Source organism: Misgurnus anguillicaudatus, chromosome 20 (genome assembly GCF_027580225.2).
Source record: "Misgurnus anguillicaudatus chromosome 20, ASM2758022v2, whole genome shotgun sequence".
In the NCBI taxonomy this organism is placed as follows: Eukaryota; Metazoa; Chordata; class Actinopteri; order Cypriniformes; family Cobitidae; genus Misgurnus; species Misgurnus anguillicaudatus.
This window is the reverse complement of record NC_073356.2, coordinates 27,090,345-27,106,209: the sequence shown is the minus strand read 5'-3', so window position 1 is coordinate 27,106,209 and position 15,865 is coordinate 27,090,345. Positions and strand designations below refer to the sequence as shown.

The 15,865-nt window shown below is 34.7% G+C and overlaps 1 protein-coding gene across 4 annotated transcripts; it reads left to right on the top strand.

Annotated features, from left to right (window-relative positions):
• The first annotated feature begins 2,588 nt into the window (after positions 1 to 2,588).
• On the top strand, positions 2,589 to 13,882 carry mbpa (myelin basic protein a). Of its 4 annotated transcripts, none has more exons than XM_055220119.2 (6): positions 2,589 to 2,859; positions 5,556 to 5,624; positions 6,623 to 6,649; positions 7,014 to 7,034; positions 10,416 to 10,505; positions 12,737 to 13,882. In XM_055220119.2, exons 1-6 carry the CDS (start codon positions 2,740 to 2,742, stop codon positions 12,785 to 12,787), a joined length of 378 nt encoding a protein of 125 aa, XP_055076094.1. In that variant the 5' UTR covers positions 2,589 to 2,739; the 3' UTR covers positions 12,788 to 13,882. The 4 variants fall into 4 exon arrangements, with proteins under 4 accessions (XP_055076094.1, XP_055076095.1, XP_055076092.1 ...); XM_055220117.2 differs by having other exon boundaries at positions 2,596 to 2,859; positions 5,520 to 5,624; XM_055220120.2 differs by lacking the exon at positions 7,014 to 7,034 and having other exon boundaries at positions 2,590 to 2,859.
• Positions 13,883 to 15,865: the final 1,983 nt, after the last annotated feature.

Here is a 15,865-nt window from a genome sequence, read left to right as displayed (position 1 = left end):
GTAACTTATTTAGGGGTTGCTACAAGTAACCTGTACTTATTTTAATTAGGTTTTATGAACATTATGAACATAGTAAATGTTCTCCGCTTAATCTCCTTATCCGTTTATATGTGTGTATATACATATATATCTCCCAAGGGTTTTTCCCTCCTAGGACTTTTTTTTATTTCTTCGGCTAAACAGCCCGGGGTTTTTTTTCTCCTAGGGTTTTTTTTTACCCAGGGGAGGTAGCCTTCTTGGGCTTAACTTAGCTTCCTCTTCTAGACGTTACATTAGTAATACGCTCGCTTATAATGTCGAGTCATAGCCGCAGCAAATTTTACTGCTTATGCTATCGTGTATTATGTTGTGCTATCTGTCGTTTTTCTGTGTTTCTATTACAGTAATGTAAAGCTGTATTGAAACAATTAACTATTGTGAAAAGCACTATAAAAATAAAATTGAATTGAATTGAAAAAATTGAATAGTAGCAGCATTCTTCTGAACAATGGTAACAAAACTAAAAGAAGAAACATAAACTCTTCTAAATCTCAAAGATAAATGAACAATAAACACTAACAAGTCTTTTTTTTTAGTTAAAAACACATAAAATAGTGTTTAATTTAAAATTTTACTCTCCAAATGCAGTCCCATGCAAAACATGCTGGGAACTACAAGTCCACTGCCTAGTTAGTTATGTTGAACAAAATCATTTATTTAGTTTCAAAACAAAATTATTAAGTTAATTTCCTTCTTACAAATTTAAGTGGATTATACATAATAAAATTAAAGGAAAACACCACTGTTTTTCAATATTTTATTATGTTCTTACCTGAACTTCAACGAATTAATACTATCTTTTTTCAATGCGTGCACTTTAAATCTTTGTACAGCGTCTTGTGAATGCATTAGCATTTAGCCTAGCCCCATTCATTCCTATGGCTCCAAACAGGGATGAATTTAGAAGATAACCAAACACTTACATTTTTTCCCTATTTAAAGACTGTTACATGAGTAGTTACACGAGTAAGTATGGTGGCACAAAATAACACTTTTGTTTGGAGCCATAGGAATGAATGGGGCTAGGCTAAATGCTAACACATTCAAGAAGCGCTTTACAAAGATTAAAAGTGCACGCATTGAAAAAAGAGAGAAGGTGAGAGATTAATTAAATTAAAGTTGAGGAAAGAACATAGTAAAATATTTAAAAATTTGATGGTGTTTTACTTGTTGATGTTGATTTTATTTGTTTATTTAGAATTACTCAAATTACTCACATTTTTATGTTATTTTTTGGTTAAAAACAAGAATTCAAAGTTTTTAATACAGTTTACTCGTTTTATTTTTGTTAAATCTACTAAGCATGAAAAAAATTTTACAGTAAGGCTAACTTTTTATTTTAGCCTTAGTTTTGGATAGAAACATGGCATTACTTTAACATTGGTCTAGATCTGATTGCTAAGTCTTGATGTCAGATGTGTTGACATATCATTACAATCTCTGGTGCATCATTTCTTTGTGTTTTTGAGGTTCAGTATATGCCTCATTATTTTTATATTATGCATGTCTGTATAGTAGTATTGCTGGGTTTACTTTCAAATGAATTTCCTAATAACCTTGAGGAAAACACAGAATCGCATCCTCGCAGGCAGCTGGATGATCATGGTCAAAGGAAAAGCCTTCATTTATAAAATCCAACATTGGAATTTGGCCACTGATAGTACAACAATGAAGGCAATAAATACAGCATAATAATAAAAATAATAATATGGAATAAAATAAATAAGTAAAAATAGACTTTTTATACAATACAGAAGACAGAAGGCCTTTGTTTTACGGTCAAATGCAAAGCACAAACAATTGTCAATTGTTTGAAAAAAGCATTGAGAAAGCATGCTAAACCCAACAGCACTTTACTCAAGCTACAGGATTTGTCCATGTATTCATTTGAATTCTCTGTTGAGCACCATGCTGTTGAGCACATCAAACACTGTGGTTGGTTAATGAATTGTTGAGTTACCGAAAATGATTTTAATTTGTGGATATTTTAAGATTTAAAGAAATTAAAAAGAGTAGGCAAAAACAAATTAGGATGGTTATCCGGGTACATATCTGATGCTTTACAATAAAATTTATCAATGAACAAAAAGTAAGGAGTGTTTCCTCAACTGTAGCATGACATCATCAGGGTGTGTCTTTCATTTTAAACTCGGAGAAGTTCTTTATCACATGAATGAAACATAAAAGTAAACAAAGTATGCGCCCACTTTAATGATTACAAAGCATTTGTGCTGCACACATGCCATATGTTAAATCGCAATGTAAACTATTTGTATAATGAACATGAGTCATCACAACAATAGCTTAATTGTGTTAAAAACCGTTCTACATTGCGCTGTGATTCTTTCTGATAGATAGGCCTTGTTGTGCCCGGCCCAAGTCAGGGCAGATGTGGCCTAGAACAATAACAGCCCCTTTTATCAGAGAGCAGGGTAGTGACACCCTCCACGGGCACCCGAGGCTCTGAAGAATGCCTGGCACCAGACCAGAACCACTGACGCTATTACAGACCCACCTCATCTCCCGTGATGCCATGCAACGGAGGGGACGACACCTTCAAAGACCAGCCCTTCTTCCTTAGAAGCGCCGAAGACTATCGAGAAGCTTTGCAGAGCGTCCACAGAGCGGACTTCGGATTGAACGGAGAAGGACATTTTTGGGCCGTCCAGACTGTAGACCTTAAACAGATCGATTCCTAGAATGGCCACTGCAAGCACTTCTGGACAAAGCCCCTTTGGGCTGGGCAGGAAGAAGAGGGCCCCTGGTCTCCTGGATCAAATTGGCAGGTTCTTTGGAGGGGACAAAAAGAGGAAGGGAAAGGTAAGTCATCAATAAGCAGATTCATTTGACTTTTATGTGTTTTATAAACATCATCATGCCATTGGATAAAACTATTGGTATTATAGCACTAGATCGAGTAGCTGAAGATATGCATACTGTAAGTTAATATTCACTTGCTTGGGTAACATGGGTTTGTAAATAATAAGAAGATAATACAGATGATGAGTTTACAGACACAAGAAAAGATGGATCTTGAGATGAGTCAACTTTAGAAAAACTTTTTAAATTATATTTGTGACCCTGGACCACAAAACCAGTCAGTAGCACATTATTTGCGGCAAAAAAAAAAAAAGTTGTATTGGTTAAATTATCAATATTATGTAGAGATAATGTTCAATATAGATATTTTGTACATTTTCAACTATCATTAGTCACAGTAGATGTTTGCTAAGGACTTAATTTGGACAACTTTAAAGCCGACTCAATATTTCTAATTTGTTTGCACCCTCAGATTTTTAAATAATTGTATCTCTGCCGAATATTGTCCAAACAATACATCAATAGAAAGCACATTTATTTAACTTTCAGATTACATTTCAGAACATTTACTCTGGTCAAGGTTCACATTTTATTTATTAATTTCAACAAACCAGATAGCAAACAATAGCTTGCACAGGGAAATGCATCTGATATGCAAACTAGTTGATATGCATGATGCCATTATGCATGTTGCTTACACTCTAAAAAATGTTTGGTTATTTTTCACTCAGCATTGGGTCAATAGGGGACAAACCCAGCCATTGGGTTAAATGAAAATAACCCAGCATTTTTTAAAGTGCACATTATTTAAATGTGTATCACTCAAAATGTCAGTTATTGTCCTGGCAGGTTTTCGGTACCACATCTATCAAATCTTAAAAGCTCAAATAAATGTACAGTTTTGAGCTCTTCTGCCGCCATTTTTCGTACTTAGATTGCACAGTGAAGTACAAGATGTGAAGTTATATTACCAGATACCAAAAGGATTCTCCAAGTTTCATTTCATGGAGCAATTGTACAGAGAATTTAGTCTGAACAGTCTTCTGAGTCTGGTTTCAACTTGTTTCTACAAATATAAAAGTTCTGACACCTAACAGTTTTATATAACTATAGCTGAAAAAAGACAATAAAACCATTACAGAAAATTCTAATGGTTTCCATTAAAATACCAATAGGAACCATTAGCTTACACTGTAGTGTGTTTTGGGCCATATTCCATTAGAACCAATACATAGAACCAATAGAACCAATACATACCATTAGAGACCAACAAAGACCAATACACTGACTGTAGTGTGTTTTGGCCCGTATTCCATTAGAATTTATGTGATGGTGTCTATAGGTTTTTTTTAGCAGGGTATTGCTAAGGTTTATTATTTTATTGTAACTAAATACATGAAACAGTTTTCTCATCAAAGCAAGGAGCAGTTGGTTATAGTGCTTGTGTTATAATTAATAGTGCTGTTGTGGAAATTAATTGGGATTTAATTATTGCCTCTAGATGGCGCGTTATCAATCCGAAAACTTTATCCGTATTGTCCAAACGATAAACCTCCTCGCTCTCAATTCTCATACAAATCACAAACAACATACTATGTTAATATTGCATGTGCATATGCGGTATATTAATATTAAAACCATACAAAATATTTAACTTTATAAAAACACCAACGTTGGTCTAATAATAACATTTTAAATATTTTATGAACACCATCAACGGCTAACGTTAGGCCTAATGTATTTTTTTATGCTTGTACACAGTTGCGTAACTCGGATTTAGGATGTTTCCCACATCCGGAAATAATGTCTGAATTAAGTAACATTAAACGTATTTAGTAAAATTAAAAAAATGAATTAAAACCTTAATGTTACTAGGCATTTAAACATTTTAGCGTAGTATTTAAACAGTGCCCTTCCAGACATTAATTCTGGGAAACATCCGAGTTGGACCGTAGCATTGATACTTTTACAAAATGTTTATTTAACGTTAACGTTCAACGAATATTCATTAATAAAAAATACTTTTACAAAATGTATTGATACAAAATGTAGTAATTTCTTTTCACCGCGATTTGTCATTAATTGAATTAAAATGTATTCAATTTAATTTCATGCAGCGACAGATAACGTTCACGTATGACGCACACTCTCACCTTTGACCTCAAATGATATTCCGGTTGGCTAATTGCGATTTGTGTTGTAAGTGTTAAGGTGTGCACATTATTGTTATTTTGCCTGTGGGTAATGCATGCACTCGGTTTAATGTTATTTAGGCTTAATATGAAAAACAATTGCGTCATCGCGCGTACCTGACACACATAGCCGTCCCTTATTAATGCAAAGGGGACTGTATGAATCAAACTGTATGGAAATCACGTACTGTATGATTACAACTGTACTCTGATTATCTATTACTTATAAAAGTCAACAGTTGCGTTTCGATCTGTAAATATGAATAAGTATGTGCTGGCATGAAGAGGAAAACATTTACTGCCTTTCGAAAATTAACCATGTTTTACTACAGTAAATGTGCTTATGCTTTCATACTTTGATGTTTTTGATCCTGCAGCTCTTTTAAGATATTTTGGATGGGAATACTTCTTTTGCATAACTTGACTTTAGTCAAGCATATTTATTTATTCATCTGTATTCATTTAAAGGGCTCATTTCGTGGTCACCTCTCCTCCTCTCCACAGAGACCCCATCACTCTTCAACCCGTCGCCGTGGAGATGTCAATCCCGTGGTGCACTTCTTCAGGAGCTTTGTAAGTATCCATAAGTGTGATGTGAAACCAAGGAAAGAAAAAATCAATTCTTCGCAAGAAAGGAGAATGATGTTTTCATACCTGTCTCTATATTTATCTTTAGCTTAATGATGCAGGGACTTGTTTACTGAAAGCACCGAGCCGTGAAAAGCGCGCATGCGCCAAATCATCTTATTAGGAATAGAAAACAATTACTTTTTGGGCCAACTAACTCACCACATACCTAATCTCCTTAGCTTTACCTTATGTTGTTAAGCAGTATTGTTTTCACTAGAAATGTCAGATTGTGTCTTGCCAAGGTTGTCGTCATGTTTAACATGCCGTCCGTGTTTTCTTCACTACAATTATAGTCCAGACTTGTTTCTCTGTCAGAAAAACATTACACACACTTACATCACTACTAGCCTTAGATCTTCTGCTCCATAGTAAAGGATGCTTTGAAAGTCACTTTTCAGATCATATATGTGTGGAAAATTTCACCTGACATGTAGCATCATCACTACCATCTTTTTCTCATCTTAGGTTATACAAAATTCTGTGTATTTGTAACATGCCATGACCTCAACACTTCTTACAATCTTATATTAATTTTCTTAGTAACACAAAGCCAGTTTGGTGGAAACCGGAGAAGATTGTCAATGTTTTCTCATTATTCATGTCCTAAATTAAAAAATGGTTTTCTGTGAATCAGTAGTTGCATGGTCGCTCTTTTATTCTGCTGGCTTGCTCATTAAAAAGATACAGTCTCTGCCTCTTCATTATTCATCCGAGGCGTACAGAATCCTTAACTTCATCCGAAAGTAGACCCCTGTAAACATTTTTTTTGGGTTTCAAAATTAAAAGTCTTTTTTCAAGGGCTGCTTATCGTGTTTGGATTTCACTGGTTGATGCAATTGGTGCTCAGGCCTCTAAATTAATAGCTGTGGAAGTGTTTGCCTTTTGAATACCTAAAATCCTAATTTACTTGTGAGTAAAAGTCTTGATCTGTTTCCTTGAAGGTTTCCTCTCCTCGCCCCAAGTCAAGGGTAAGTCTCATCCCATTCTTACTGCTACCATTTTTAACATTATGTTTAACATGCAAGTTTATTTACTTGTTCATATATGCTTTTATTTTTGGACTATTCATCATTCCAAAGATGTTTCAAATTTACTAACTGCAATGAAAACTCTGAAATGGGGATAAATGAATATGCACGAGTGTAACACACCATTACCTATTCACAGCGAGGTTACAACCAGCCCCTTGTATGAACAATACAGTATTTCCTAGCTAGTAGAATGGATTTGACCCATGCACATTTTCAATGCCCCCTCATATCCAGCAATACAATGATAGATTTATTTATGGAGAGAATGAATAATTGTATGCTCTCTTTTTTTCATGTGCAGTGGAGAGAACTATTGGGTCTGGTACGTCACTTGAGTTTGAAGTGATTCATGTTTACATTCACATACACAGATTTGATTGGCTGAACGCAGAGTCTTCCTGTCCTATGTTTTGTTTCTAATAGATTTGCCATGTTACTTAATTTGTTCTCTTCTTTGTGAATTAACCAATGCACTCAGTAATAGCAGCTGCTGAACCTTTTACTGCGCTTCATTCGGTCTTTTTTTAACCTGTTGAAACGATCTTTAAAGCACACCTGTGTTCGTTGTTCGTGACATGCATGACATTTAAACATGTTCTGTCATGCATTATTGCAATATATTGGACCACATTGCAATGCAGACTATTTAAAGGACAAGTTCGGTATTTTACACTTAAAGCCCTGTTTTCAGATTGTTTATGATGAAATAGAACGGTTTTGACAGAAATTTAGACATATGATGCTGGCCCGAGAATTTTCGGGTGTTTGTTGTTTCACCTCCCACCTCTACAATGGCTGAATGGGTGCACTGGAACAATCCTTCCTAAAATGCATTAAACTTTCGTTTACAAAGACGTGGGGCTCGCCGAGTGGTCGGGGGTGTTCACTGGTGTGCTCACACGGGAATCGCTGCAAGAGACGCATTCCAACAGGTTTTATCGTAGTTTTTATCCAACTCCATTGACTTGTATTAGATGTGCTGTGAGGTATGTTATTACTCCGCACCGGGAACGTTGTTTGTATTCTTGCAATTGGCAAAGGCAGATTATCGCCACCAACTGGGCTGGAGTGTCTATTATTCAAGCTCTCAACGGAAGAATATACGGATGTGAGGCGTTTGGAAAAATAGGTCCACATGTTTACAACGAACGGTAAAAAACCTGTTGGAGGGCGTCTTTTGCGGCGGTTTTTGTGTGGGCGTGTCGGTGAGCGCCCCTGACCACTCGGTGAGTTTCACGTATTTCATCATGAAAACAGGGCTTTAAAGGCGGAGTCCATGATGTTTGAAAGCCAATGTTGATATTTGAAATCACCTAAACAAACACGCCCCTACCCCAATAGAATCTGGACCTTCTGTTGATAGACCCGCCCCACACATACGCAACCCGGCATTTGATTTAATTTTATTGGCTATAAGTTTGTTTTGGTAGTCGGCCCGTCTCCTTTTCCAACGCGTTTTTCAAACATCGTGGACTCCGCCTTTAAGTGTAAAATACCGAACTTGTCCTTTAATTATTCAATTTATTGCATTAAAACGCACTCATAATTTCGTAGCAGAAAAAAACTGTATTGCCAAAATGTATGTAACGGCCTAAAACATTTATTATAATTCAAATTTATTATACATTTCAGCAGCTTTAAGCTGTGCTATACTGCATAAAAGAGTGATCTCAGGTACTAAAATTATTAGAGGACTATTAAAAGTCTTTCTTTCTTTCTTCCATGCATTTCTTCCCCTCCTTCCTTCTGTCATTCTTTATTCAACTATTCTCCTTTTCTTCCTTTCGTGCTTTGTTCCTTCTATATTTCTTTCGCCCTGATTTTTGACGCATTTTTTCTTAAACCAGAGCGACTCTCTGCTTCTTGATGACTTTGACACAGCACGTCTTTTTCTGAATCGCAGCCGGTAATGCAGCTTTCTCTCTAGGGGACTTCAAACAGTGTTTACCTCTTCACCTATATACTCATGCTCCAAACTACCCCTCCCTTTTCGTCACCGGGTTGGAATACGTCCTGATTCATTGACTCACTACTGCCCCTGTGTTTTAATTGCATGTTGTTTAACTCCACAGGCTCAAAACTTTGAGGTTCATGTGACAAGCAGGCGTGCAGCATTAAATAACCTCAGTCGTGAATGACTTAAGAGTCGTTTTAATAAATATTGCATTTCGTGCTCTTTACAGATGGAGACAGAAACATATGAAGAGTTTGGTTCCAAAATGAAAAAAAATCAATTTTGAATAATTTGGGTAAAAATTTGTTTTCTATAACAAGAAAGTGACAAGATGAAAACCACTATTTTCTGTTACAAACTTTCACATAGCATCTTTAGGTTATAATAACATAAAAATTTAAACCCATAATTTGATTTTCAAAGATTTATTATAAAAACTGATTATTTTTCGCAAAATGCTATAAATCTATTGAATCAATATATAAAGGTGCATACATCTTTACCATGTTATATTCATTTAGTTGACTAGTGGTATACACTGATTAAAAAAATAATCATTAATGGCATTAACCAAAACACTTACTTTGACATTTTAAGAACACTGTCATTGCTGCTGTCATCCTTGAGACGTCGTCGCTGAACTTTTTTGACAGTGATCAGCTGTAAAATGTTTTGGTCCTGTTTGATTTTCGTTGACTTTGAGTAAAATAATGGAAAGTTTTCCATAAGATCCCCTGTGGTCAATGTGTTAGCATGACAGAAGTTTGATGCTGTCAGGAAAACAAGCAACAGCCGGCATTTTTCCTTCGACCGAGTGCCTCTCACGTAAATTATTCGATTTTGATGGCTTACGATTCTTCCTCGCTACAGAAAACCACCACAGGTTTATCAATGCCATCAAAATTACTATTTTGTTTTTGTTTGTTTCTTGATCACGAAGTCCAAATAAATTAGGAAAAGGATTCCGTGTGTATTCAAAGCGCTGCCATTATTGTTTACAATGCGTGGAATGGTGCGCTGTGATTGGTTGAGCGGATTTATTGCATTCTGCAGAGAAGGAGGACTTTTGTCGCGGTTTGGGAAAAAGGGAGAAAAGATGACAAAATAACACAGCGGATATCGGATTTTGCGTAAAATGGAGAATTTACTTTTTAATACTGACCAGATACAATACTGGTTTTGGCGGTAATATATTTTTTTAAAATACGTTTATCGCATTTTGGAACCAATTTCTTCATATAGAGATTTATCATATATAAAAAGAGCTCAGATGTAAAAGTCTCTGAAGTGCGTCAAACATGTTTTCTTGTAAATAAAACTCTTAATGGATTCTGCCAACAAACCGGTATTTCTAAATAGCCTAAGCCAGAATTAAGCAGAATTGAAGCTGAAGTATTTGATGATATTCGGTTAATATCATTCTCATTTTTGACAGAGGTGGCGTTTAGTGGCTTTTGCATCTGAGCTCCCTATTTGAACAACTAAATTCTAATGCTGCACTCTTGCTATCTTATTGAGCCATTCCTGCATACAGTATAACATCTGTTACTGTGCATCGTATAATTAATCCTTCCTGTTTGAATTAAGGATGAACTGAGCAACTAAATTTCTTCATTGTAAATTCTGAAGCATTGTCAGCTGACAAGTACACAAATGATTAGTTTGATACTACACTGTGTAAATATGGTATTCATTGACAGTGCACTGAGCTAGCATAGACTCTGTGTGTTTATAAACTATGTCTTCTAGGCTTCTTCATCACCGAGTGCCTCGGAGAGCATTAGATCCCCACGCAGGCGCAGAAGAGAACAGAATACACTCTCCCGAATCTTCAACCTGGTGAGCCTAAAAGCAGCTTCTGAGACCAGAAGAACAAATAAGTAGAAGTGGGCAGAATGATAGAAATATTTACAAAACTGATGTTGCTATAGGATTTATCCCTTGAAAAAAAATGCAGATTTTTTAAAAACTAGCCATGCTTTTTTTTTATCATGAAATACACTGTAAGTTAGCAAAAGATGACCTAATGTAGTTTTGTTATAGGTCATGACTCATGGCACTTATTCAGAGAGGGCTGTACTGTATAATATAAAATAAATTATATATATATATATATTATTATTATTATTATTTTTTTATATATAATTTCAGTTGATTGATGTACACTTATGCAAATGCATTCAAAGAAAGTAATTTCAACATTAAGCTGCATTTAAAGCTATTATAACTTTTGTTAAAAGCATAGAGCAGAAATTACTTTTTAGAAACCATTTACAAATCTCTCTCTAGTAAAAGTATATTCAAATGATAGGGGCTATTGGCTCCTGTGTGTGTCCCAGAGTGATTCCAAGTAACCAACAAAACCAATACTATCAGTCTCTGTCCACAGTAATCACACCTATTATGTCATCTGTGCACACTTTCGGTTGTCTGTAAGGGTGTTTCATTCCCTTGGGTCTCTAAATCAATATTTGTTTGGCTTTACAAGGAAGGCCAGTCTCATATTATTTTTGCCTTGAAAGTTTCCGTATGCCCTAACCTTGCTTACTGTAGGTTCGGTTTCAGTGAGAGTCTCATACCATAAAAGCATTGCCAGGTGCATGGCATACACTATTGACAAACCTTTTGCTTCGTAAGATTCTCAATAAGATTTGATTTTCAATAGATTAGAATATCGCTTGCTTACCTTGAAGTTCATTTAGGGGTGATTGAGATACCTAGCGTGCATTAAAATGTTCATATTTGCATGTGTATGGTGCACATGGTACTTTTATATATGTATACAGTCCTGATCACTTTTTAAGTCTTATTGGACAGGAAAATCACAAATGAGATCTATTATCTCAATTGTTTTTAGTACATAGCAGTGAGATAAGGTGGAGTGCAAGGTCTCTAGATGTTTCCCCTGATAAACAGGCTTGAGGCTCGGATTTGCTTAGACTACAAAATCAGATCTCAAATATTTCAGAAACATAGGGGCCAAAATATATGTCAAATAAATCTTTGGTATCCCCAGAGCACATATGTGAAGTTTTAGCTCAAAATACCATATAAATAATTTATTATAGCATGTTAAAATTGCCACTTTGTAGGTGTGTGCAAAAATGTGCCGTTTTGGGTGTGTCCTTTAAAATGCAAATGAGCTGATGAAATTCAAACACTGATCACAATGATGGTGGTTTGTTGCAATTAAAACTCAATTGTGCTTTTCTCTGCACTAAATGGCAGTGCTGTGGTTGGATATTGCAGATTAAGGGGTGGTATTATTCTAATAAGAGCTCCTTATGACATCATAAGGAGAGCTCAATTTCAACAACCTTTTTGTAGAAAAAGGTTTACCAAAACTAAGTTACTGTGTTGATCTTTTTCACATTTTCTAGGTTGATAGAAGCACTGGGGACCCAATCATAGCACTTAAACATGGAAAAAGTCAGATTTTCATGCCATGGCCCCTTTAAATTCCTCCAAAATATTCCTTTTATTTATTTTTTTATTTCTCATAAAGCATTTTAGGGGAAACATCTCAGAGTTGATACTATTGAGATCTAAAAGAAAAATCTTTCTAGATTAAAACTCTGTTCTATTGGATATACAGCATGACTTGATGTTTATGTTTTACTTAAATCATCTACCTCATCTCCATTCTTACCTAATTTCTTTCCTTCTTTTTGTCCCTTTGCACATGACAATCTTTACCAAACAGGGGATGCAATGAAGCTGGCTTTCCACTTGGATTTTGCTATTAAACCGTACTGTCGAGTGCACAGATCACTCTTTGTGAAATGTAGCACAGTCATTGCTGATCAAGTTCCTATGGAGGAAACAACATTGTCAGTTTCAATAATAAATGCTTTAGTGGTGACGTTGACCATTTGGTTCCTCTGTAATTCTTAGCAAACAGCACCCGAAATCTCCTGATGCCTATTTGCTATTTCTATGCAAGCTTTAGCATATATTTTTGAGAACTAACATTGAGGCAGTGTTGATGCCAACTTTGCATATATTATTATGCTTTGCAACATTATTGTTGAGAATATTATGATGACGCTGCTGGTTTTCTCCAATTGCAGGGAGAAAGCAGATCTCGCTCTCCACCCAAACGCTGGAGCACCATCTTCTGAGCCCATCTCCAACCAGAACAACACCAAGATGGAAGAAAGTGAGACGGATGAAGAGAAAAAAACAGAGAGGGAGGACCTCTGCCCTACAGATTCACAATTTGCGGCGAGTTTAACAGACTAACATTGGCCATCTTCGCTTTTAGATAAAGATACAATCTAAGTATCTGTTGTCACATGCCTGCAGGGTTTCATAAGCACGTGTTGAGTGTCTGTGTGTTAAATTATAAATAATTGTCAAGGGTCAGGTGATGCAATAGTTGAAAGTCTAAATTTAGTTTTTTAGAAAGTCTAAAAAATTGTTTTTAGGAATAAAAGGGATCATTAACCCCAACAGAACTAGAATAGCACCTTTCATTTGAACCTTTCAATAAAACTGATGAATAAGTAGATAATGGCCTTCAAACCATGTTTTGCGAACTTTCCTCAGATCTCTCTTACACAACAGGTTGCTTGTGTGCTATTCAGCATCATTTGATGCATGCCATTAGTCTCTTTGTGAATGTTTATTGTGGTCTTTGTGATGTTAGATAGACATTATTTTCTTTCTATCATGACTTTTGTATATATGATTCTTTGTGTTTTAAAAAGTATGATCAGTTAACACTCAGTATATCTACAGAATACTATGTTTGATTTATTTTAAAAGTTATTTAGCTTTGATTTAAAACAAAGACTAAAAATACAATAATGTGGACTAGATTCTAAGCCTAAGCAGCTTAGATTGTATTGCCCTCAGGTGTTGCACTGTGTTTAAACAGCTCATAAATGTTGTCTGCGTCTTTACATGTGCAATTCTGATGTTATTTTAAAGGTAATAAGGGATAGGATTAATATTCAAATAACCTGCAGATATCTCGGACAAAGGTAACAAATGGTGCAAAACCGATGAAAGGGGAAGGTAAACCGAAAGTGAAAGAGGGAACTTGTGAGAAATGAGAACTGAAGTGTAATTTTGAAAGAGCGAGGTGGCGTTTATTTTTACGGTATGTGATTATGTGATGTGTCTTTAATAATGTTCATTGTTTCGTGTCTCATAGACCATTCCTGTATGTACTGTTCATGAAATAGTGCTGAATAAACATTAGGTCAAATATTCTCCCTGTCAGCGCTGGATTTGTCTCATATGGTGCTACACTTTGTGTTATGCATGGAAAATTCAGAAGTGGCCAAGTGTTCAGATGTATCTTTAACTCCCTTCATTTATAAAATAACGGTAAATAAAGTCTCTGAAATGTATGCAGTTTGTGTTTAATTCTGCGTCTGTTTATCCTCCCAGTTTCTTAAAAGCACCTCTTACTCTGTTTCTCTTTTACTTTTTGGGGTGGTTTCCCGGAAAGGGAATAGCTTAAGCCAGGACTAAATCTTAGTTTAATTAGGAAATATAATTAGTTTTAACAAACATGCATTACTTGTGAGATTTTAAGATATGTCAGTGCCAAGTTGTTTTTAGTTTGGACAGCTCTTAACATTTATTTAGTCTAGGACTAGTCTAATCCCTGTCTGGGAAACCTCCCCTTTATGTTTAAGTGTTTGTATTTTGGTAGTTAAAAAGTATACATTATCTTTTAAGCATAATGTTTACTGTATGTGGGAATGTACATTTTACAACTTTATTTTTGTTTTTCAACTATTTCACTTTTCAAACTATTTCACTGTTTATTTCGTGCTAGTGTATCACATTTTGGGGCGGTTTCCCGGACAGGGATTGGACTGGTCCTGGACTGGATGGGTGTTGGGAGCTGTCCAGGCTGGAAACAACTTGGCACTGACATGACATAGAATACATCAGTGCCCTTTGTTTAGTAAGGTATGTTTGTTAAATCTAGTTATATTTTCCGATTAAATTGACTTCTAATCCTGTTTTAAGATAATCCCTGTCTGGGAAACCGCCCCTTAAAGTACAAAGATAATTTCATAAAAACTGCATGCAAAGTACACTTAGAAAAAAGATACAAGAGTTGTCACTGGGACGTTACGTTTGAAAAAGACTAATAGTTACCATTTTGGTACGGTACCAATTTGCACATAGGTACAAAAATGTACTTTGGAAAGGTACCACCCCAGTGATATCTTTTGTATACTTGTACATTTTAATCTGGCAGTGCGCAATTCCCATATGCTAAATCTGCATTATTTATGCAAAACAAAATCTCTTTCTGGAGAAAGAGTAAATTAAAATGTAATTGATTCAGTATATTAAAATTAAAAATATGTTTGGACAAGCATTCATTTAACACAAATTTTATTTAAGAAACTCTTGAAACGAGCTTGAAATATTTATTATTTACTTTCTATTCTGCACTGTAAAAATACGCAGAATTTTTGTCAAATCAATATTTTTATGTAACTTTAACTTAAAAAAAAAATAAGTAAAACAATTTTAATTTTATAAGTTATGTCAACTTTTTAAAGTCAAAACTTAATAGTAAGTTGAATTGACTTGCAAAACCAAGGTGTTTTAACTTTTAACAAGCTGCATTTTTTATCCTTAACAAGGATCTCTAATGATTGCCCTATTAAAAAGAGCCATTTCACAATACTCAATCATTTTATACAATAAAATTGTGTATACATTTTCAAATTAATATTTAAATTCATGATCAATCATTTTTGTCACAGACCCGATAAGGCCTTGCAAATATTTTATTTGTATTTCTATAGCCTATTGATACTATTGATAGCTTACATAGCCTATATATATATATATATATATAAATAATACGTTTTATCAAATTTTATCTAAGAATATATATATATATATATATATATATATATATATATATATATATATATATATATATATATATATATATATATATATATTCTTAGATAAAATTAGGACAGTCACAAAGCTGAAACATTTGTTATTTTCGACGAGGCATTATTGCTACAAAAGCAAAACCGGTTAAAATATAGAAACTTTTTATGTTTATAAACAACCAAATGGTTAAACTATAAAATATATTATTATGGCCTATATCAATTTCTTTTAAGATTTGTTTTGTATATTAAATTAGTAACATTAAAGTAAAAGAATGGAAAAAGAAGAAAAGCTGTGATTTAAGAGATTCTCTGTAA